Source organism: Pipra filicauda, unplaced genomic scaffold (genome assembly GCF_003945595.2).
Source record: "Pipra filicauda isolate LSUMZ 115617 unplaced genomic scaffold, ASM394559v2 scaffold259_size1095435_pilon, whole genome shotgun sequence".
In the NCBI taxonomy this organism is placed as follows: Eukaryota; Metazoa; Chordata; class Aves; order Passeriformes; family Pipridae; genus Pipra; species Pipra filicauda.
Window position 1 is genome coordinate 472085 of NW_024104375.1, and position 23844 is coordinate 495928.

Consider the following 23844-nt stretch of genomic DNA (forward strand, 5'->3'; position numbering starts at 1 on the left):
AAAATCAATTGTGAAGAAATTGCATTTCTATAGTTGTGAAAATTTAATAGAATGCAATACAAAAATTCCATGTAAAAGCTGGAAAATATGATCTTTTATCAGGATGATAAACTAGTCTGTTCTGCCTCTAGGAGTTCAAGTCCTTCTGTCAGAATATAAATGTCATATATGATCAGAAATGGTCCAACTAATGGATATGTTATCTACTCCATGTAACTTGGGAGGAAGAGGCAAGTAAGGAATTTGACAGTATTTACATCACACCAAGTTTTGGTAAGTTTGAATACAAATCCAAGAAAGAGAAAGCATTTTATCCCTTATTGTTGGTACTCATCCAATCCGTTTTGTATCCTACTAGGAAAGAGAGGATAACTGAAAAGAAATCTTAATGCTCTTAAATGTTACTAAAATATTTAGCGGTCTCATCATGCTTTTGAGATACCACCTCTTTATGTGATTAATACCTGTTTACTGCTTTTCTTCTCTTCTGTATTTTTCTTGTCATTTTTTTTGTAAGCTTCAAATGTAGCTGGGTCAACACTGTACAAACACTCAGTCCACTTCCCATACAATGCACAAAGTTTCTTTTTGCTGTCAAAAAAAACCACATTAAGTTTACAAAGAAGCTTAAAGAGATTTATTTCACAATTTCAGACAAAAATATTTGAAAGAACAACTTTTGAGGGCAACTCTTAAATCTCCATTATTGGTGTTGCACATTTCATAACCTTGCTGTTGCAGGTTAATGCCCTTGCCAGACTATGTTAAAGGCATTTAGCTCTATAGCTCCCATCAGAAGCAAGGGCAGGCATTTGTTTCCTATTTGGAATTAAGCTGTTACCTTTTGTCCTGAATGTACCCTTCAACTTTGTGCAACTCCTTCCCAAAGAGTCCGCAGGGCTTGAAACTTAGTACACATTTCTCACCAGTTCTAAAGGCAGAACAAGAGAGCACTAATTACTTCCAAATGCTTTTCCTTTTAAAACTTGCAGGAAGTGAAAGCATTCATACTATTAACTTACTTATGGTTAGTTATTTCCACGTTTCCATACTGCTCAATCCAAAGTTTGCCCACAATAATGTTATGCACACAACACGTAGGATTTGTCCATGTGTAGGCTTCATTGTGTCTAAGGGAAGAGAATAAAAATTAAAATATTCCACCTTTGTAGGGATATCCTGCAACAAGCCATCAATCCATCAATTGTTCCAAGTCTTGAAATGGACATGGCAATAAGTCAGTAAACCCAAGAAGTTTATCAACCTATGGTTACTGATTTTATCAACTCCTTACAACAGTCACTTCACTGCAGTCACTGTTAGCACTGAAAGATATGAGGAAAGCCAACAGGACTCGAGCATGCTAGATTTAGCAGGACTGATGTCCAGGCACTTGCAGAACATACAGGCACAGGCCCCAGCTGCTGCTACTATTAGCACACTGAATGTATATGGGGAAACGATGGCAGTTCTCCTTTCATGTTCTCATCCCCTCCTCCCTGCACAGTGATCAGCCATCAGACTTTAGGATGTGGGTATTGGACACATCCATTTTTAAGCTGTGGGACTCTAATGCACACTAATCATCAGGGATGAGGCGCTGTGCCTGTGCAATCACTTCCGATCAACTTACTCAAGAAGCTCCAAGGTCATTGTGCCTTTTGGTTCCGCTTCCACACTCTTGCCCCAGAATTTGAGTTTCCATGAAACACAAAGTCATTATTTAAGCCTTCAGCATAGAAAGCACTGATGGGTGGATGATGGCTAACTTGCTCTGAGAGAAGTCTAAATCCAAGATCATCTCTGCAAAATAAAGACAACCAAAACTCTGTATCTACATATCAAGCATGGTGAAGTTGCAGTTCTTTTCCCTTAGGAGAAACAGATAGTTGGACCCGTGCACAGTTGCTGTACTCAGTGCAACAGTTAGTTAAAAGCCTAGGCTAAACCAAAAGAGAAAATAATGCATACATCCTTGTTCTAAATAGCTGAGGACCTAATATAAAAAAGAAAACAAGAACTCCCAAATCGGATGAGTCAATATATTTACTTTTGATAATGACCTCTCTTTCTTGAGTTTTTGCATAAACACAGGCCAAAACTTCACTCGAAAGAAGAATCTGCCCTAGGTGCAGCTGCACACTAATAGACCCATATTGTCTATATGTATTCTGAACACTCAGGTAATGAATACTAAAATTCTAACACCTCCCTTATGTACCACGTACATCTTTTCATTCAGAAGGTTTCAGGGGAAAAAAAAAAAAGATTTATTTTTGTAAAAAGAACTTTTTTTAAGCCTGGCAAATTTCATTTGCTTGCTCTGAATTGAAAAGTTAAGTAGCTTTCCTCTGCTGGAAGGTGCATTGGTGAACACCAACACACATTGGAAGCACCTGCAGCAGCTGCCAGAATGGATGGAAGCTTATAAGCTACAGTGCAGTCTGCAAGCCACCTGACAAATCTAATGAAACATCTATTACACAGAATACCACTCTCCTGTTCATTACCTGATCAATTCATAGGTCTCTCCAAGCAATGGGTTGAATGGCTTCCCTGTACGTTCCCACTGTGAGGCAACAGCAGAGACAGCAAATGCAGCAACACACTATTCAGAAGAGTAAGAGTACACAGTTAATCAACAGTAGTCATGGGTATTACACAACACCAAAACATTTGCCTAGATAAGTGTCCTGGTTTCTGCTGGGATAGAGTTAATTTTCTTCCTAGTAGCTGGTACAGTGCTGTGTTTTGGATTTAGAAAGAGAATAATGTTGATAACACACTGCTATTTCAGTTATTGCTAAGCAATGTTTAACAACAAAGTCAAGGACTTTCAGCTTCTCATACCACTCCACCAGTGAGCAGGCTGGGGTTGGGCAGGAACAAGAAGTTGTGACGGGACACACATTGACCAAAGGGATATTCCATACCTCAGTATTTAACCTAGGGAGGAAAGCTGGCCGAGAGCTGCTGCTGCTTGGAAACTGACTGGGCATTGGTCAGCAGGCAGTGAGCAACTGCATTGGGTATCATTTATTTTGTATATTCCATTAATTATTTCCCCCCTCCAGTTCTATCCCCCATCCCATGGAGGAGGTGTGTGGGGCGGTGAGTGGCTGGCTGAGGTTTTAGCTACCTGCTGGTTTAAACCACAACAGTCCTGATTCTGTACAAACTTCCACCATGTGAGTTGCATGCAGTTGACTTAACATGGATCTTTGGATAACTGCTTGTTGTCCAGGTCATTACAAATCACCTCCAGCAGGGCTAATTCCCTCAGGTACTGATACCTTTCTCCAAGATGCTTCACTTGCCTGGGTGACATAATAACATCTTCCTTGAAGGGATACCTTTCCTTCACACCTGACACAAGTCACCTCCACAGGCTGAGGTCTTGTGTCCCTTTTCCAATCACTTTGTTAATACCCCTTTCCTTAGAAAGGGATCCAAGCTGCTTGGCTTCCTTACCCTCTAATTCCAGGCTACTGGCCCAACATCAGAGCAGCCCGGTGACAATGTTTTCACCTGGACAACAGCTGAAATCTTTCTGCATATCTCACAGCTCACTCAGGGATAGGAATTGGGTGGTTACTGCCTCATTTATATATTCATCTTCCTTCTTCCCAGTCAGCAGTTACCTCTCTTCTTCCTCCTGTTCTCATGACTGCCGTGTCAGCGTAGTAGTCTGTCTCATCTACTTCTTTCTCCTGCTCTCTATTTGCAAACATTTTACCAGTTTTTCAGGATTCTACACTTGTTTAGGGGTGAAATTCCAAAATGCTGGAGGTGCCCACTACCTCATACTATCTCACACACCCTGCCACTCATAGCTACCCAGCCTTGGGGCAGATCTCTCAGTGGTATGCATAAATGATTGTTTTACTATAAGCAGAACTTCAAGCACATTCAGGAAACATAGCAAAAGGAAAATCCCGGTTTGAACATCCCAATGATATAAAAAAATCTCAAGGGCTATTGTAATTAGCCTGAAGGAGAAGGGGATGATGGAGGTTATCTCCTCCCCCAGATTGGCTCTCTGAGGAGGAAAGGAAAAAAGTGTAGCTCTGAATAGTTTCCTATAGATGGCTCCCAAAGTATGGAGATGATGGCAGTGCTGAGTACAAATACTAGCTCAGACTCACCACCAGCAGTGTTACAAAGTACAGCAAAACGATAACCTTAATCCTGCCCTCAGAGGTGATAAACAACACAACAGGGAACATATACGGCAAGTAAGATACTGCATAATGCATCTCTGAGAACGTGTGCAGCAACTCTGAGAAACAAGTAAACCCACACTGTGACCTGAGACTATTAAACTAGTATAATAAATGCTTATAATGAATTTGTTTTAATATGCTCTGGTCAGAGCTGTTATGTCAACCCTTTGTGCTCTTCTCCTTCTGGGGTGTCAAAAAGGACTGCTGTGGTTAAACCCAGCAGGGAGCTAAACACCACACATCTGCTCACTTACACCCCCTGCCCAATCCAAATGGGATGGAGGACAGAACTGGGGGGAAGAAAAGGTGAGATCAGTGGGTTGAGATAAAGACAGTTTAATAGAACAGAAAAGCAGGGGAAAATAATGACAATAAAAGAATCATAATTATCAAAACAAGAAATGGACAGTGCAGTGGCTCACCACCCATTGACTGCTGCCCTGTCTGCTCCTAACAGCAGCACCCAGCCAGCTTTTCCCTTAGTTTATGTACTGAGCATGACACCATATGGTATGGAATATCCCTTTGGTCAGTTGGGGTCAGCTGTCCCAGCTGTGTCCCCATCCCAGCTTCTTGTGCCCCCAGCCTCCTCTCTGGTGGAGTGGGGTGAGAAGCAGAAAAGTCTTTGACTTAGTGTAAACACAGCTTAGGCATAACTAAAACATCAGTGCATTACCAACATTATTCTCATTCTAAATCCAAAATACAGCACTGCACCAGCTACTAGGAAGAAAAATAACTCTCTGAAAATTAACTCTCTATCCCAGTGGAACCCAGGACAAATAAAACTGGTTGATGAAAAAGAGAACCTGACATGCAGCAAATTAAAGGATTTACTCCTTTGATGAGACTATGAAGGAAAGAAATCCTAAGGTATTCACCAAGAGCTCACATAAACTACCACACTCAACATACCTGCATTCGCTCTGTTGTGCTGGAAAGGGAGCTGGCTTTGTGGATGAGGTATGTATGCTCCATATACTCTGTAAGTCGCTGTAGGAAGCTCAGTGGCTCGTTGAATATAACTGGCATTGTGATCTTCGACAACTCCTGATGCACAAATGAAATTTGTGTGAAAAGTCGAATGATTAGATACACTGACCTGCAGTAACCCAAGTGTAATTGGCTTATTACAAAAATAAACTATGCTCTTAGTGCTAATGCAATGTGCTTGACCTGGCTCTGCTAATGCTGAAAGGACAAACCCCTTATAAGCTCAATAAACAGAATTGTGCTGGTGTTAAGGCCACTTCTAAAACAAAAAGAAAGCCAAACATCAAACAAGCAAACTTAATATCAACAAATGCATTAAGAATGTGAAATGAAACAATGGAATGACATATTAAGGAGTCCTTTAAAGACCAAGTTATTTATTACTCCTAAAATACGTATGGTCCATCTAATTACTTAAACATATTATCTTTTTTTGGAGGCAGGCGGGCAGGCGGGGGTAGGAGGATGACAAAGCACAGGGAAACATGGTGGCTCAGGAGTTAAAAACAGGGACTGTATTCTGGAGAAAAAAGGAACCTCTGTAACAGGAATAAAAATTGAAAAGAAGTCCTACAGTTTGGTGGTTGTTTATTTTCTTCCCCATTTTTAAAAAGCACACTCTCTGAGTGCGTAACATAGCAATGGCTTAAAGCTGCCTGCAGTAGCAAATTAAAAGCATATGGAATGACCGCTGCCATGTGTGCAGCAAACAGCACTGTCCTTGGCCATAACAGCAGCACCTGGCACCAACAGCTTTGGCAGACACTTTGGGACAAGACACTACAAGTTCTGCTGCCCCCCACAACTGCAACTTCTGTGCAGCAATTCCTGCAAAGCAGAATTAAGACCTTTATGGATTTTCTTGCCCGCACACACCTTATGCAAAGACAGGCTTTCAATGTGTTCTTTGTATTTTAAGGTTATAACATTTTTCTGCTAAAGCCAACTAAAGCCACTGTGAGAAACCTCAGATGCTTCATAACAACTCAGGAAACTTGGAGCTGCTGACGAAGGCATTCCCAGCATTTCCACATCCAATTGCTTGGTGCTGCTCCTAACTTACACCAAGGGGAGGAGGAGAAAACAATAGCGACTAAACACACATGTTCCCTTCTGTAAGCTACTGTTAGAGGCTCACAGAGGTTTATAAGCAGCAAGTAATTTCAGCCTACTGTAGGATCTAATGGAGAGAACTCCTCAATTCACCCTTAGCTGGAAGAGATTAGGTGCCAACCAGCCAACTCTGATTTGGCCACGATCTGGTGAGTAACACCATGGAAGACTCAGATACTTAGGGGAAAGAAGAAGAGCAAATAAAAAAAAGTAGCTGGTTTTTTGGGTTTGTTTTGGTTTTTTTCACAGTCAAAGTAAAAAAAAAAAATTGCTACCACAAAATACTTAAAGGGTTTAAGTGAAGAGAAAATTCTTTTACTGAAAGAATATTACTCTGACCAAGTCTTATCTTCTCGAGTTGTGGAAGCAAATAAAGCATAAGCAGCAAATAAAAAAAAACCAAAACAAACACCAAACAAAACCCCAAAAACAAAAAAAAAAAAAAAAAAAACCAACAACCAGCCCCCCAAAAAAACCAACCAAAAACCCCAACAAAACCCAAAAAAACACAAACCCAAACGACCTCTTCTCCTCAACAAGTTTTCATTTGGGCCTCAAATGAAACCATCGTTCCCCATCTTTTATCATAGCTTTCTGATTACCTACCATGCCAATGCATTTTCTTAATATACTCCAGATACTGAAGTCATTTCTGGAGAACATTGGAGATGGCAAGCTTGTTCTGTGGAAAGGAACAGGGAAAAAAAGTAGAAGAAAAACTTTCCATTACTAACCATGACTAAGAAACCCAAATACTCACTTTTGAAAGTAACAGTTTCCCAATTTTTAAATTCAAAACCAAGGGGGAATGACAGTGCTACTTTGAAGCACTTAAACTGTTTTACCTGCACAGAAACATTAACTCTCCAAAACCAGAACCAGAACCATTAATTTTATGTAAAAGCAGAGGAAGAGAATGTCTACATCAGTTATCTGAACAGTGTACTCACAATGGCATCATTAAGATGCTTAGTTGTGTTTGTGAGAAAATGTAAGTTAAATCTGAATAGGTACACAAATAAGTTCACTATGTCTGAACTGAACTGAGGATTAAATAGTGGGGTGGGTTTGGGGTTTTTTTGCTAGTCACTTTTATACTGACAATGAAGGGCCATGAACATCTTATTGCCTATACTAAAATCAGCCCTCAGGAACAACAGAAAAAACAGCATCATTAAAGAAGAGAAAACATAGCAGCCTGTACTACAGTGGGCTGGACATGTCCTGAAACAAGTCTTAAGCATACTTTTAAGACCAATATTTAGCCTGTGTAACACAGTGTGTATTTCTCAGCTCTATGAGAAATCGGGCACAGATTTTGTTCAGTTTTCTTACTGCTACTTACAGCTCAACTATTAATCCAATTTACCTATAGAAAGGCAAAAATATTGGTTAAAGTCCTTTGTCCACAACAACACTAAAATTCGTGTTTGGATCATACAGTTATTACCAATTAAAAAAAAAAAAATCACAGTTTTTCCAATTCTTATCAACAGATAAAAGTTACCTAGAGCTGACTCAAACTGCATAAACTATTGAAGTTTTAAAGTTTAGATAACTCTTGTCTAAATGATTGTGTTGCCCTCCTAACCAAGGTGGTCTTGTCTCCCCTCAAAGTAGCTAAAGCAATATCTTTAGAGAGTGTGAACAGGCTGTACCCTTCTTCTGCACCCCACTTTTCTGATAAACAGAAACACTGCCAAGAGAAAAAAATATTCAGTCTAAATTGTTTCAATTTAGACTTGCCATGTTACCTCCCATACTTATCTGCTACTGAAACACCTTTACCAGGGCTGATGCTTCTGTTTTCAGAAAAAACAAAACCAAAAAATGCTCTTTAGAATACAACAACTCCACCCAGTCAAAAACCTAGTCATGTGTCTGAACTCCTCCATAGGTAACAGACCAACACTGACTTGTTTTTACTCAGCTTCCATGCAGAGGATGAGCGGGTAGGAGAATTTACTTTAATTGAAAAATATATCATCACTCACTCCTTATTCTGATTTTTCACTCATACAAAAATATTTTGTCAAACAGATTATCTGGAATAATATTAAGTATAAAACACTTCTGTGAATGCTTTGATACAGATATCCAGGAGAGGACAGTGTCCACCAAGTATTCAGTCTTATCTTCATTAGAAGTGTTTACTTGTTTTTCCTGTGTATTTTTCAATGAAGGCAGTTAGCAGAGCGGATATTGGTGTTTAAGTAAGTCCTTCTGCATGCAAAACACACACATGTACCTCTAGTTTGCTGAAGTATACACAGGGATTGCTTTCCTTACATATTAAAACTTATATTTTCACTACAGTTAACCTGTCCCTTTGTTCAATTAGTTGAAGGATGGCATGCAGTTTCAGCCACTCATCTGTATTTGTCACCTATATCAGTCAAACCTGCTACGGGAGTCAGTTTTTTCCTCCATCTAACACGTACATGTACAAACAAAGAAACAAAACAGTTCTAAGCCACCAAGAAAGATCCCAGGGACAAGTAAGGACATGTGGAAAAACGACAGGCAGCTAAGACTTGAGGCCTACTAACCTTGACACATTCCCTGTGATTAAAGGAAAAGTTTGTGAATGCAAAAATTTCCTTCCAGATGTCAATTTTAAAAACAACTCATTAAGTTAATCTTAGCTTTAAATGACAAAAACATCTGTTGGAATTTCTGTGCATTAGAATAGATGAGATGTGTTTAGGACCATTCACTTAAACAAAAACACTTGTCCAAAGCATTAGACATTGCAGATCAATTACTACAGGAATCTTGTGGGGAATGAGACATCAGGTGTGAAAAAGGCATGTTTAGCTTGCTCTTCGTGGAAACCTGAACAAATAACCTCCTGGTTCCCAAAAAGTTGAACACCAATATATTTGCATTCTGAAAGGCCCTTAGTGGGAGGATCAAAGCTAAAGCTGACTACAAAACTCAGCAATAAGAGGGAAACAGCAGTGACAAGTAGATGCTAAATGTTGGCACATATTACAGAACATTTTTCTCAGGGGATTTTTTTGTGGGTTTGTTTGTTTGCTTGAACTTTTTTGAGAGGTGGGTTTTTTGTTGTTATATTTTGTTTGGTTCAGGTTTGTTTTTTTTTTTTAAACCTGGCTTAGACTAAAAAATTCCCTCTTAAAAAGATGTGATTTGAATGCGTCCTGATTATTTAATGTACTATTCTCCTATCTCTCAAATCCTCTCCCAAAAAGTTTACACAAGTTAAGCTTGCTCTCAAAACACTCTGTGAAAAATTAGGAGGATGCAAACTAATTAAAAAAAAACCAACAAAAATACCCAGAATAAGACAGCAGATTATATGTGGCACTGGCTTAATCTATCTGTATGTGTACTTCCCAACACTTTTATTTCCTTGGAACCAACAGATTCATTCCTACATTTCCAAAACCAAAGCACATATTCCCCCTCCCCAATAAAAAACCAACCTCCACCTCTGTATGGAAAATTCTTGACCACTAAAATATTATTTGAGGCAGAGATTTGACGAAGATAGAAAATAGTCTTACTTATACTGATGGCTAAACATTGTTAGGTACTCTCACGTGCAATCTAAATGCAACTGGAGCTCCTCTATTCATCTGAGGAACTACAGGAAAGTATCGAGATTTTAAGCAAAATAAACTAATCTGGTCTATTCTCTAACTGACTTGTTTCCATGTGGTTAACAAAATGGAAGTTAAAAAAAAAGAGCTGTAAGCAAATCCAAGGGTTCCAGGATGGAATTAAGTGCTTTCAAAACATTCTGAATCCCTCACTTTGCACAGCATCAAGAAGTTACAGTCTCTGCTCTGAAAATGACACAGGTAGCATCACAGGCAAAGCATATATGACCACATGCACATGGTTAGAACCACTCCCCAAACAAAAAGAGGCAAAGACTGGAACCAACAGCTCTAGGTAGATAACACAGTTCTGAAGTGACATCAAACAGATGCTGTACCAGGCCAAACATCGCTACCACCAACAGCCTCAGAAACGAGGCTAGAAACATCACACAGCTCCCATCCCTTGAGAAGGTTCTCTTGGAGGTAAAGTTTAAATTATCTGAGCTCTGGGGAGAAACAGTTCGTATCAATATATTTGTGGACAAATTCCAATGTGACACCAAGTGCCAGGTAAAAAAGCCTGACATTACAGCTCAACCTCTAATGTGCTCTACAGCCATTTAGTCCCATAAAATATGGCCATACATTCTATAGCCATTTAGTCCCATAGAATATGACCATACATTCTGATATATATATGCAAAGCAGATCCAAAAGAGTTTCCCCTTTTCTTTAGCAGTAAATTATTAGCCAGCCCATTTACGCACTCATTTTAGTGCAACATCCTATACTCTTTAAGACATGCAACTCAGAGAAACAACTTGCACAGAGGTACTTGTTTATTACTTTTCATTACTCTTTATAAAACCAGTAGATTCGAAACGCTCCTCCAGTCACCTGCTCTCTTACAGTTCTGACAGCACAGTGTAGCATTATGAAAACTTGCCAAGCAACTTCTTTTTATGGCACAGAAGACCAATTCCTGTTAAGACTCCTAATGACAATGCAAGTCAACCTGTACCATCATTTTCATGTTGATTATGAATTGCTTCTTTTCTCCTCATTGTTTCCAAGGCAGTGAATGCAATTCAGATTGCATTCACCTACTGCCCCCCTCCCACTCCTGAACTTCCTGCTCTAATTAGGAAAGGCACTTGGCCAAGGCCATAAATATTACGTTGCTAACAGCACAACAGCGCAAAGCAACACGCTTAGTCAGCTGCTTTATGTTATCTTCCCAAACCACCCATTACTCCACCCAAGCTCTCATCGGCCTTAGTCTTGGTATGGCACACGCAGAGGTTGAACCTTGAAACATTACGTCTCTGATGGTTACCACACTCTCCAACAGTTACTGCAATTTAACTATTTAAGTTAAAGTAATTAAAGCCTGTCTCGCTTGCTTCTGTAAAATTAAACATTAATTTCCTATTTAAAAGAAATCTGGTATTCCCATCATCGTTCTGCATATCCAAAACACTTCCAAAGTACTCTTTTTGAAAAATGCTGAAGTCTGGCTTGATCTGCAGCACAAACGTTATATTGCCCTTTCACTGAAACTGGAGAATAGCGGTGTCTGTTACATCTCATTAACTCCAGACCTATTGTCCTTCTTTATCGGCAAGGAAACAAACAAAAATGGATCATTTGACAACACAAAATAAGCACATAAAACATGGATGAGACTTTTAGAATAAGACTCCCTTTGTTCACATTTGAGTTTCTGATGCCAGGCTAGCAATATTTTTCATTCATTCCTGATACCAACAGAAGGATCAAATGACTGGAAATTAAAGAGGCAATAGGAGGTATAGGTCATTAAAGATACATGAAGGAATTAAAATCCACATAGATTTCAATAAGATCTAATAAAAAACAAGTGTGTCCATTTTGAAATAGCATGTTATATTTTATTTTTTACTTGGTCAGATTGGATCATAAAAAAACAAGGTGCAAAGGAGCACAACAGCCTTGGAAAAACATTCTTTATAAAATCATAGCACAACCAACTACTTGTCAATCATCCTGAACAAAGTTTTAAAAGTTTTCTGTTAGCTTTTCAGATTCCTGTGGTCTTTTACTCACCACTAATGCATATGATAATACTTCAAGAACGGACAACATCCTACCTGTGTTTTTTGATTCCGTTAGACAGCGATTCCCCACTGCCACAAACCTTTTCTTCAGACATGCTTGAAGTTATTGTATCTTTTGAATCCATGTTGTCCTCTAGTGAGTAGGCTGCTGTTGTTTCAAACCCACTTAAAGATTTTTCAGATTCTGAATCTGCAAAAGAGCAGGTGCATGTTAATGAATCTACCGCCAGTGCTAGACTTCAGTCACTAACAGATCTCCCCTCTGCGTAAAAAACTGAAACCTAAGTAGGCTACTGTGTCCTGATGACAGCATCCATTTGGTAAGTAACTAGTACTGCCACAGATCGCTGCAGCTCAGCATCTAGATGTAAAGAAACTGCACAATAAGCAAGAACACAGTATATTAAAAATTCGCTATCAAACAGAGCCAAAATCTGACATTTTTAATTAACTGAAGCTACTAGAACTTGCTTAGGACAAGTGCCAATGCCATATAGATGCCAGTACCTTACCTAACTAACTAACAGGCACCTCGACGTTCCAGTAATGACTCCTTCCTTCAGTTAGGTCTAAGTTCTTAAGACACTCAGTGCTGTTTAACAACTTTCACTTCCCAGACTACTGAAGAGGTACCAAAGAACAGGAGGAGGTATCGTCTGTAGTAGATTACACCAACTGTCTGCAGTAGATTACACAATCCCAGCAAAGTCTAAACGATAAGCTCACTAATCAAACAAGATAAACTTTGTACTGTGGAAGGTAGGTTAATAGTACAATCCATGTCACATATAAAACTAAGCCCAATACCAACACCAACACCACCACCCTCTTTCCAACCAGTGTTTTGGTCAGGTAGCGCTTGTCCAGCTCTGGAAAAGAGACAAACTTGCCCCAAATCAGAAAGTAAGAATTTCCTGGCAAAAGGGTGTATTTTTGTGTCATATTTTCTTTCAAACCTGACAAGATTGTCAAAGCATTATCCAATTGCAAGTTCCAGGAAGTAAGAGAACAGCTCAAGACATCAATTTCTATCCCATTGAAAAAAAAACCTTTAGCAGAAATCAGGTAAAACACGGTAAACAGCTTAATGCAAGCCTCGTTGCTCCTGAGAAAAAGTGGACACAAACTGTAGTAGACACCATTCCTAATATGTACTGCTTTCAGCATATGCTACTGCGCTTGGCTGCAAAACCCCAGAGAAATAATTGCAAATTAGTCATTCTCTCACACACTCATTCTAATTCAAAACTAGTAATCAAAACCTGCTGAAGTAGCAGTCCATCCCAAAGAATATCTCAATCACAGCTGTCTACTGCCAGGTGCTTTCTTGTTTTCTCTTTCAAAAACTATGCCAGCTTTTCCAGAACATGTAAATTATGTGTTGCTTTGCTGAAGGGAATAGTGACAAGAGGACTTTCTACTACATCCAGATTACACAGGGGTCAAGAATAGGACAAAATCCTGATGAATGGATGAGCTGTGTCACAATGTCTTCATTCTCGCTAGAGAGATATCTAGAAGCATAAAGGAGATCTTTCATTAAAATATCCATCCTTATCCTCATCAAGACAGTACTGAAATTTAGCCAGTTGCTAGGGAATGAAAAGAATGCCAGCTGGTGCTGAGGATATGTTAAAAAAAAGTGGACTGGCACTCCAGAGAATCTTCTCACAATTTTCCCCAAATTTATCAGTCTAGTTCTGTGCCAAATTATGATATAACATATCAAAGGATTAGTTTGGTGGGTACTATATATAACAAGTAGGATAAGAAGAAGCATTTTTACTTGCGGACAAGTCTCTTACATAAAAATACAGATTTCTTCAGAGATCATAAGTCAAGGCAGTCAGGAAAACACCATTTTCCTGTATATCCAAATATCACAGAGGAAGAGACACTCTAGCAGTGTAACACAACTTGGTCCTCAGTATCCCCACATGACAGACTACAAATCCCTTCAAGGTATGTATTCCATCTCTCTTTTGAAAGAACTACTCAACCATGCCAACAGAATTTATGACAAGAAAAGCATGAAACAATCCCAGTAACATTAAGCAAAGTCTGCCTCATATGGGGTCCTTTTGTCTCCCGTACCATCAGGGACTGTCTTGCTTTCAGACGAGAGTCATGACACACAAATTCCCTCAAACTGAGTTTCTGCAACAGACCTAGGACTCCAGAGGCAGAAAGGAAAGGACAGGTAAGCTTCACCAGAACTGCCAATTGCTCTCAGATATGCTTCTAAATATAACAAGCATTTTTAAACACCAAACATGATCAGTTTCCCTAATGTTGGCCTTATAATGCCGAGAGACAGTTCTGATGGACTGAGCTCTGCACCTGCAAACCTCTCCAGAGGTGCAGACATTGACCATCCAGCCTTCTTCAAGGCAGGTGCCTTAATTAATACAACAGTATGTTATACAATAAATAACAGCAGAAGAATGAAACACAACACTGTTTTAAGAAATTGCTCTCTAGAGACATCTCACCCATTTTCCAAAGAAATTGAGAAAGTATGTCTACAACAGCTCCTGCCACACCAAAGATCTCAGTCTCCAATCCCTAAACCTCAGCTACCTCCTTTAACCCAATGAGCTTAACAAGCCTTGAGAGCTTGTTAAGGTGTCAGAGTGAACAAGCCTAGTACTGCATTGTGAATACAGATCAACAGGCAACTCAAATGGAGCTTTTCCTTGTGCACTTGCAGCGAACTCTTTTCTGAATTAAGATTTGCATACTCCCCCGTCACTGCAAAAAAAGATTTATATTCACAAGTTTCTACAGAGCAGCTGTCAAACAGATGACTAGGAGAAAATGAGGGTTTTCTTTTTTCTATTGAACTTGGGGCGGGGGGGTGTTGAGGAGGGGGGAGAAGGAATAAGAATCCCTGTCCTCGAGCCAAAATTTTTAAGTAATCTTTGAGACAAGATCAGGCTGACTAGGAAGCTCTTCAGCTCATGAAACCTGAAAAAGTAACAGTAAAACACCAGCTACATTTTGCAAGGGTGGGAGAGCAAGGGGAAACAGCCAAAGCAATGACAGAGACTTAACTCAAGGGAGTTCATCTCCTATTGCGGCAACTGGTAAGTCTTCAGATCCAGATAGAAAAGTTTGGCCAATGTATTTGATTAATAAATACACCTGAGAAAGGTTAAACACTACTGGCACAGTTGGGTTTGAATTCTGACCGGGTGTTTCCCATCCCTCTGAGATACCTGAATTCATTCTTTTAACTATATTCAAGGCAAGAAGTCCATAGGCAGCAGTGTTCTCACAGAGGCTGTGAAGTATTTTTGGTACACGTTCAAAAAAAGCCACTTGACAAACTACGCTAAACATGGAAGGAAGGGCAATAGGTTTCCATGTTATTTGTACCCTTTTTATTCCTTCATGATCTGATAACTGGAAGAGAGCAAAAGCAACAGAAGTAGTCTACTACTTCTTGTACCATTTAAGAGTATAGTTTAGAAACGCAGCACCCAGTAGTGGTACATACCAGTTGAAGCTGTACTATGACAGGTTAGCTTTAGTGTACTCTAAATATTTCTGTATCTAAATAACTGATTTTATTGTAAGACTTCATCCATGTAAACCTATCAATAACCCCCTCAACATACACAGAAGTTGTGTTTGCAAAAAAAACCCCCACCTCTCAGATAAAACCTGTTAAAGAGAAAACCCAAGGCAGATCTAAGCTCTTCCCAATCCAGGTGCACAATTTGCATATGAGCAGGGAATCTTATCTGCAAAGCAAAAGCCAAGTACCTTTACCCTTTAATTCTTGACCTGCTTAGCCATTTTTCAGCAATGTGGATGGAGACTGCATTTGTATTCCATTTCATATGCTCCTCAGGTCTGTAATCTTAATCAAAGCTAGCAACTTCTCCAGCTGTCTAGGAGATGGCATTGTTCCTTCTAAATTTGTCTACGTTTTTAGTACTTCTTTCTCTGCCTTAAACATAGACGACTTTGACACATGCTAAGCATTCAATCCTGAAAGTGAGAGCTCCAGCACTGTGTGATATCAAGTTTAATTACACGTTTCCACCATTTCCACGATGAGAGGATCAGCACACTAGGAAGCACTGTTAACTGACCTATTGCTATCAGAATTCAGATTAATAACACCCTTAGCTTTGCTGTTCTTAACCATGCTTTGGTAGCAAAAGTAGCACTCGCTTCCCATAGGTTCTTCCTTTCATGTTCGGTGTCTACCGCTTTCCCATTGCAGGGATTTAGGAGTTACCACAACAGTCAGAAAGCATTAACAATAGCATATCACTTAAAAATAAAATGAGAACAGATTTCAGAAAACAGACTTCAATTTCAGGAAGTAATCTTGGCACATTACAAACATTTTCCTCACTCCAGTTTTGGAAAAGAAAGAGGATATTTCTGTAACTGTGGCCACAATTTCTACAGAGAGAAGTACAAAACACAGACTTAACAGTGACCAATTCAGTCTATGCCAACATTAGCACGTAGCATGGCTTGGCTGGAGCAGATTTGTGAGTAGAACAGATGGTGCTGAGCACTTAACAATTGAAACAGACACATTTCTGGTGGTGGTCTCTTTAGATTAGCTCTACTCTGCTACCATGGACTGAGTGTCCAACAGCAACTGGACTGTATCTTCTGATTCAGTTAAACTCAGGAGTAATTGGATTCCTCTACAATGTGAACTAAATGTGGACAAGTTGCTGCTGCCATGAACACATCCTTCTTTTGAATATACTTCTTCCTCAAAAACCTGTTTGAAAGTCATGTGTTGCTCTGAATTGTCCCACTAGTGATACTTTCCTTGAGAGTAAACAAGAAATGTCTTACATGCAGACAACATTCTCTTAAAAAACAAAACAAAAAGCAGCAGTGGCTTCTTCTTTCAACCTGTCAAGTCAAAACTAACAGCTCCTCAGCTCAAAGTGCAAGCCTAGTTATGCAACACTCTCACTTCTAAACTCACTCCTACAGTGGAGATTTAAAAATTCAGAGAACTGTAAGTAGAAAAAGATGGTATCCTAATAGAAGAAATACTCTAAGTAGTGGCATTTTCCCACTGACAGACATTCTAAACTTGTTATATCACCCTGTTAAAATACATTTGTGTTTGTTCAATCTCCTATACAGCCTAGAAAGGCAAATCATGAACATGGCTATTTGTCCAAGTCAGTATAATTTAACTTAATAAAATGCTATCAGTTTGCAAATCAGGTTAAGCAAAGGCTTTGAAGACAAAGTCATAGCAATTTAAACTTCCGGAAACAAAAATTTTTAGCTTCTGACAATTAGGCCTACCCACTGCTCTCTATTATGAAAATATTTAGGATCATATCTCCCATCTCATTAGCCTGAGAAAGAAGACCCACGTTCCAAAACTCTGAGCCAGGGTCAAATATCCCCAGATTCTCTGCTCTCACTGCATTCTTGTCATAGAGAGACAAGAAGCCTTCTAGCTGAGGCTCCACAGATATGGCAGAAAAGCAAGAAGGTTACAAAGTTTTACCAGGACCCTAGTGATTAGTAAAAAAACTCACCTCAAACCACACCAACAAAAGACTAATTGCTTTTGTGCTTATGGTGAAAGTGATAACATGCATCCAGTAGTCAGGAAAATGCCACAATTTCCTTTTTCTAGCCACCTCTGCCTTTAGAGACAAACAGGACCCTAATCTCTGCCAAGCACTAAATGCAAAACACCTAGAGAAGAGATTCTAACATCAGTCTGATGAAACTGACAGTCAAGAAAGTGATTCTGTACCAGAAAATTACTTAAAATGCAATTAAGATTAATTACGTGAAGCAACTTTTCCTGAAGGAGAGAGAAATGACATATATGATTTTTTTATATATGTGTGTGTAGTGTATATACACACGCTGAATGAGTTTCACAGTTTTACAAATCCACTCGATGAGATTTGTTCATAGCTTCCAAGGACAAAGCCACCACCTCTGACAACTATGGAGGTGGTTTTGGACATTTCCATTCAACAAAATTTAGAGATTGACTGAGTTATGAGGTGTATAGAATAACAGCTCTTTAAAGCTGAATATTCTCTCATATACACAAAGCAAGCCTGGCTGGAGAGACTACATTCCAGTAGCATCAGATAGAGAACTATTCTCAGCCTTGTTGACAATCAAAAGAGCCTGAGGCCTTTCAGCAGAATTGTTCTTTTGGTTCTGCTTGAAGAACTTGTTTCTAGTGTTCCTTAGTCTCTTCTCCTCCTGCTGTTGATTCCTTGTGTTCCTGTGCATAGACCCCACTTTGCCTGGTTTTTTCCCTGCTTAAGTTTCCCACTGCAGAACACCTATCACGGAGTCTGGAAACACCGCTTTTCTCATCTGTCAGAAGCATCAGACAGTTCACTCACAGAAAAAGTAACCCCATACTTGCTTATGAAGTTTGCCATCACAACTTCATTATCTGCTACAGTTAGATTAGCTCTTCCAAATCCTCCATAGTTGCAGACAGCTCTGTGCTCTGGGATCACCCAGTTTGAGCCAATATTGAGCTGCACTACGTACAGCCTTTCTATACGAATGCATGTTGTAATCGTCTTAGGAAGTTCAGAATCTTCCAAAATCATTGTTTGCATGCTCTGCATATGAAAATATGAAAGATACTAAACTGAAGAGCAGATAGGGAATGAAAAGACATTTCAGAAACGCACACAGGATTTTGATTCATCCTTTTCTTCCACCTCTAACACTTTGAGTATACAAAATTGAAATGGAACAAGCCTTTCTTAGCCTCATTATCCCTCAAAACCAGGGATTTTATGGACAAAGGAAACAGCATACACCACCATAGACAAAGCAAGTCAGAAGGCTAAAAGATACAGTTATGGCTCTCAAAATAGGAGCCTTAAGTTTTGCAATTTAAAAAAAGGACATAGACACCCAAGCAATCAGACATGTCATTACTGTCCTCTGGTTTTGCAACCTTTTTTTATGCTAAGGTGAAACAATACAATTCTGCAGATGAAATCTGGTAAATTTTTAGAGCCCTGCTCATAATGCACATACAGCATTTTCCTAAAATTAGGTCCACATTAAAAAGGCAGAGATTTCACTTAAAGTGAGACTGCTCCCACCCTCCTCCCCCACCCCCAACACATTCGCTACACACAAGCTGGCTACGCAATCACATTCTGGACATTGTTACTCACCTGAAACAGCATCATAGAACTGCTCTTCACTGAGGATGCTGAGAGGCGGAGATCCCTTCACCAGCGACTGCTCTAGTTCATGGTGTTCGGTAGCGAGTGTCTCTAATGCTTCTGACAAGATCTTGTTTTTCTCCTGCTCATGCTCCAGTTTCAAATTCCTCACCTATAAGTAGATACATGTATGAATAAAATCTCATCTCTCCGAAGAACGTGTAGCTGGAAGCTATTCAGAAAATAGACTCAAATAAATAACTAGCAAACAGCTGGAACTGGAAACATATGGATTAACCAGAATATTACAGTATTTCTGTGATGACAGTAAGGTTGTTACTCAGCATTTTTAGTAGTTGAGAAATCTGAGAAATAAGATCTGACACTATCAATCACAATTCCATAAGTGATTTTGAGCTAGAGAACTATACTTTAAAACTGAGGGGAAATGTTTACAGCTCTACTTAGATGACCTGAACTATGGAGTTAGTGATCGGTTTCTACACGGACCAAGCTCCTTCTACTAGTCGGCTCCAATTTAGGCCAAGCAGCATCATCTAAATTGAATTACAGAGCAAATGTGAATGCCAGCTACAAATAACTGCAACCGAACTATGAGTTGAAAACATTTAACCCTGAGGATTACAGAAGGAGGTTCAAATAAAAATTCCTCTGATACTGATTTAAAGTCAATACAAACAGCCCTCCCTCCGCATTCCCAAAACAGTTTACAGAGGAATCAGAAGTTGACAAAAAGAGAAGCCCAGCCAACAGATGGTGGACTTTTTTATAAAACCCACACATGCAATTGGCTCCAGAGAGGATGATGTTATCCATGTTCTGCATTCAGGACAAGTAATGGAAGAGCAACATGTCCTTCCTACTTCCCCTTTAGGTTTTTTTTTTTTTTGCTGGTGCATTCCTGCCTCCTCTGTCTGCCAGCAGAGGGGAGAAGGCTGTAGCTGAAGGCTCAGGAAAGACCACTTCTCCTAGCCTAGCAAGACTTCAGTGTGCTACCTCTCCTCCAGTCCCTAAACCATCGAGTCTTTTCCTTTCTCTCTTCGAGTCCATTTTTAAAAGCATCCCCAACCCCTGCCTTGTCCTCCGGTTTACTTTCACAGGTCAGTTTACAACACTAATTCCCACTAAGAACATGCAAGGACATGACAATTAATCTCTTGGAACAGTTACAGGGACAACTCACACATATACCAACATTAACTTTTTGAATCTAATTTAAGAACTGTTCGTATGTCCTATCTGGTTACAGTTTACATTAAAGCTTTACTTTGGAGGCTTCAGTCCCCTCAGTTACAACCACTACTCAAATAGCGAATTCAGAGCTGGGCACAAAGGAGGCTAGAAAACAGTTACTAAAGGAGATTTGCCATTTCCAGAGAAGAGCTCCTATGCTGGCAGAAACATATCCTCTAGAGAAAGATTTATAGAAGAAATTTTCACCCCCTCAGTTGCACCAAATACTAAATCAGCTGGTTTGGCTGCCAGGCTCTGAGTGTAAGGGGGGAATCCAATTAAATGATAATTAAAAGAGTATAAAATTGGGTTGCTAATTGAAAGCAGAAAAACCAGTAAGTCACTTACTGTTTAATAGCTTTACCCTGAACAAAATGAAAAAAGTCTGGACTAGTTACTGTCACTTTCATTTAAAGTTCACTATGACAGTACCAATGAAGCCAATTACTGCAATGTTTCATACAAATCAGACATGCCAGTGCAAAAGATCTGTTATTAAGCAGTTTCTGCTTAATACATTTGGTACGTTATCAAACAGTTAAGGAACCACCCACTTAGAGAAACAGCATCAGTATTTTACTCTCCTGAGACAGGGAGGATAGAGGACTGAAAATAAAATGGTACTTTTCATTCTTACGAAAGAGCAAAGTAAAACAGCTATTAAAAAATGGTATTTGCAATAATATTGGTTTTGCAGGATTGAATTAGATGCCATTATGCTCTAATGCTTTGGTTTGATAAGTGATTTGAGCAATTTAAACATTTATCTAAAATTTACAGCAAATTGAAGGAAAACTGAAATAATTTAAATACCTAAATGGACTTTTTTTGCATCTTTTAAAAAAGCACAGTTGTGTGACTAAACAAGCAACAAGAGATACACTTAAGACACTATGCCTCCTCCAAAATAGTATTTTCTTGACTTTAAGGTTCCTCTGCCCTATCACAGTGTAGAGCTATTCAGAATTGCAGAAGGTGTACTACAAATAAATTCTCTTTTGGAAAATAAATTGCCAGCTTTACAGTGAGGTTCACTTTTCTGTGTACTTCTAGGCTTCTTAGTTCCCAAATCTTACTAGTCACACTACTAGTAGGTAACAAAATCAAAAAAAAAAACCCCACCTTGTCATCTGTCACATAAGGAACACAACCCTAGCCAGAAGCTAAAGAAAAAAGAAAACCCATTTAAGTTTATTGCTTGCAATCTTTGGGATGTTCATTCGTAACTGAATAACCTGGTTTTAAAGAAACCTTAATTCAGTTTTTGGTGGCTTGAGATGAAATGTGTAATAAAAACTTTTGACAACAGTACTGAGCTTGTGGGATGGACATACACATTCAGTGAGCCCAGAGGTGGCTCTACCAACCTTTACATCCTAGCACCTCTACACTAGTTATTCCTTGAAGGTCATGTTCAGGAAATACTGTCTGTAAATACACTACATTCTTAAGCACCAAAACAGCTCCACAGTGTCAACGTGAGAATGAAAAAATAAATAAAAAAAGTTTCTACTACCATTACTAAACTGATTTCACTTGTAAAAAAGCTATGCTGCAGAAATAGAGCTAAGACAACCTTCAAGGACAAAGAACCTTGTTTGAAATAAGCAGGTTTTTTAACAAAAAGCAGCTTTAAGAGATATCACCACTTCATCAATCATAAAAGACAAGGTGACAAGACACACCTCCTAAAACTTACTTGCAGTAAAATGATTGTAAAGGGAGGATGGGGATTTTTGTTTGTTTGTTTTTTATGTTGTTGGGTTTTTTAGTTTTGTTTTGTTTTCCCAGGACCACACACTCTCTTACAAGCTTAACAAGAAACACCACAGGCAGATTAGTACTGTTTTTAAAGCATATTTTAGTGAACAACATAATTGATCAGCTGAGTGACAGGTTTTCCCAAAACGTAAGAAGCAGACTCCCATTATGCATAATTTTGCCATACTCTATTTCTCATTCACAAGACTTGGCCAATCAATAAATTTTGATGTGAATTAGTCCACCCTCCTCCCTACTCCACCACCATTTTTGGAGATGACATTTCAGCTTTACTCCTTTTGCACAAGTTCTTTCTTTCCCATCGTGTCTTTCTTCAGTGTCCCAACACAAAAACAACTGCAAGACTACAGAAGGAACCTCCAGACTAGTTTTAAAATGAAGTTGAGAAGCACTTCAGTCTATTAAACTGGACACAGAGAAACCAACATTTTTCAGTGAAATATCACCTGATTTTGTAAGGTTACATTAGCTGAGTGCCACCCATTTAACGTGGTGATACAAATGTTTATATAATGTAGTAAATATCACGCCAAAGTGATGCAGATATCTGTTTATACAAAGCTTTGGAAATCCAGTCTGAGCATACTGAGGAATTATTGAAAGAGTCATTTTATTGGTAGCCTATGTAAGGCACAGCGTGTAATACAGGCATGGTACCTTTAGTAGTGGTGTCCAAACTGACAGACAGATGGCAATTCACATTGTACTGGGTCTAGCTCCTCATTTTCCAACTATGGAACGGTTGCTATCTTTTTGATCCCCGTCAGTGGTGCCCACAATGTAAGCACCACCACCAGCAGTATAAGCTTTCCACTGAGCTTCACAGACACAGTAGCACAGAGTGCTCTAGTGAGCCCAGCATGAGGCCAGCTGAGTTCCCAATGTTCAACTCGTCAGGCCTCCTACTTTACCCTTGTCAGGAGCTAATCTGCAAATAGTTATCAATGAAATTGGGCTTGCGCTTGCACTGTTAGACAATGACAGTTAAGATCAATCTTGTTTCCATCTCTAAAGAGAATAATATTATAGTCAAACTTCAGATTTACTACTGCTGATGGAAACCACCTAGCTTTGTCTCAGAAGTAAACAACCACTCCATCATTATCCTTAAGAGTTATAGGCGCAGCCATAACCTGACGCTGAAGTCTTGGTGGTTCTGTGTCAGTGTTTCTAGGTCACTGCAACAATCTGTTTTTTAAAAACATACTTCTCCAGCTGAAAAGACGTGATATCACAGTTCTGGTAACCAGTTTCACTTTTGGTTTAACTGAATGGAAATCTGACTCCAACAGCTTCCTGTAACATTTGAGTCCTTCAGACTCTAAGCACAAAATTCTGAGTTTAAATAGTTGTACTGAGTTATTTTAGCAGTTCGACCTATGTTTTTTGTTAAAGGAAAGCAACAAACTAATTGCAGACACTCTGATTGTCTTTCCACATGATTAGAAATCCAGCTAAGAACAAGTACATGGTTTAAAAGTTAACTCCTTTACTGTGTATTACTGGCAGAAAGCTCACGTGCTCATTCCAGAATGTCAAAAAGCTTATCTGTGTGTAACAGACACCAGCCCCATTCCTTTCTGTACCCTCAACTTCCATTAGGTAGGTGGGAGAAAAGTAACATGGACTAAAGACTACTTTTTCTTTCTTT

General features: G+C 39.2%; 1 protein-coding gene across 1 annotated transcript in view; it reads right to left on the reverse strand.

Moving 5' to 3' along the window:
* The window catches only part of OSBPL1A (oxysterol binding protein like 1A), a 77682-nt gene that overhangs the window by 11911 nt on the left and 41927 nt on the right, over positions 1-23844 (reverse strand). The window contains 10 exon segments of the mRNA XM_039382144.1: positions 465-591; positions 842-931; positions 1023-1130; positions 1634-1700; positions 1703-1803; positions 2511-2608; positions 5139-5273; positions 6936-7011; positions 12028-12184; positions 19167-19329. Coding sequence (XP_039238078.1) covers positions 465-591; positions 842-931; positions 1023-1130; positions 1634-1700; positions 1703-1803; positions 2511-2608; positions 5139-5273; positions 6936-7011; positions 12028-12184; positions 19167-19329 — 1122 coding nt within the window.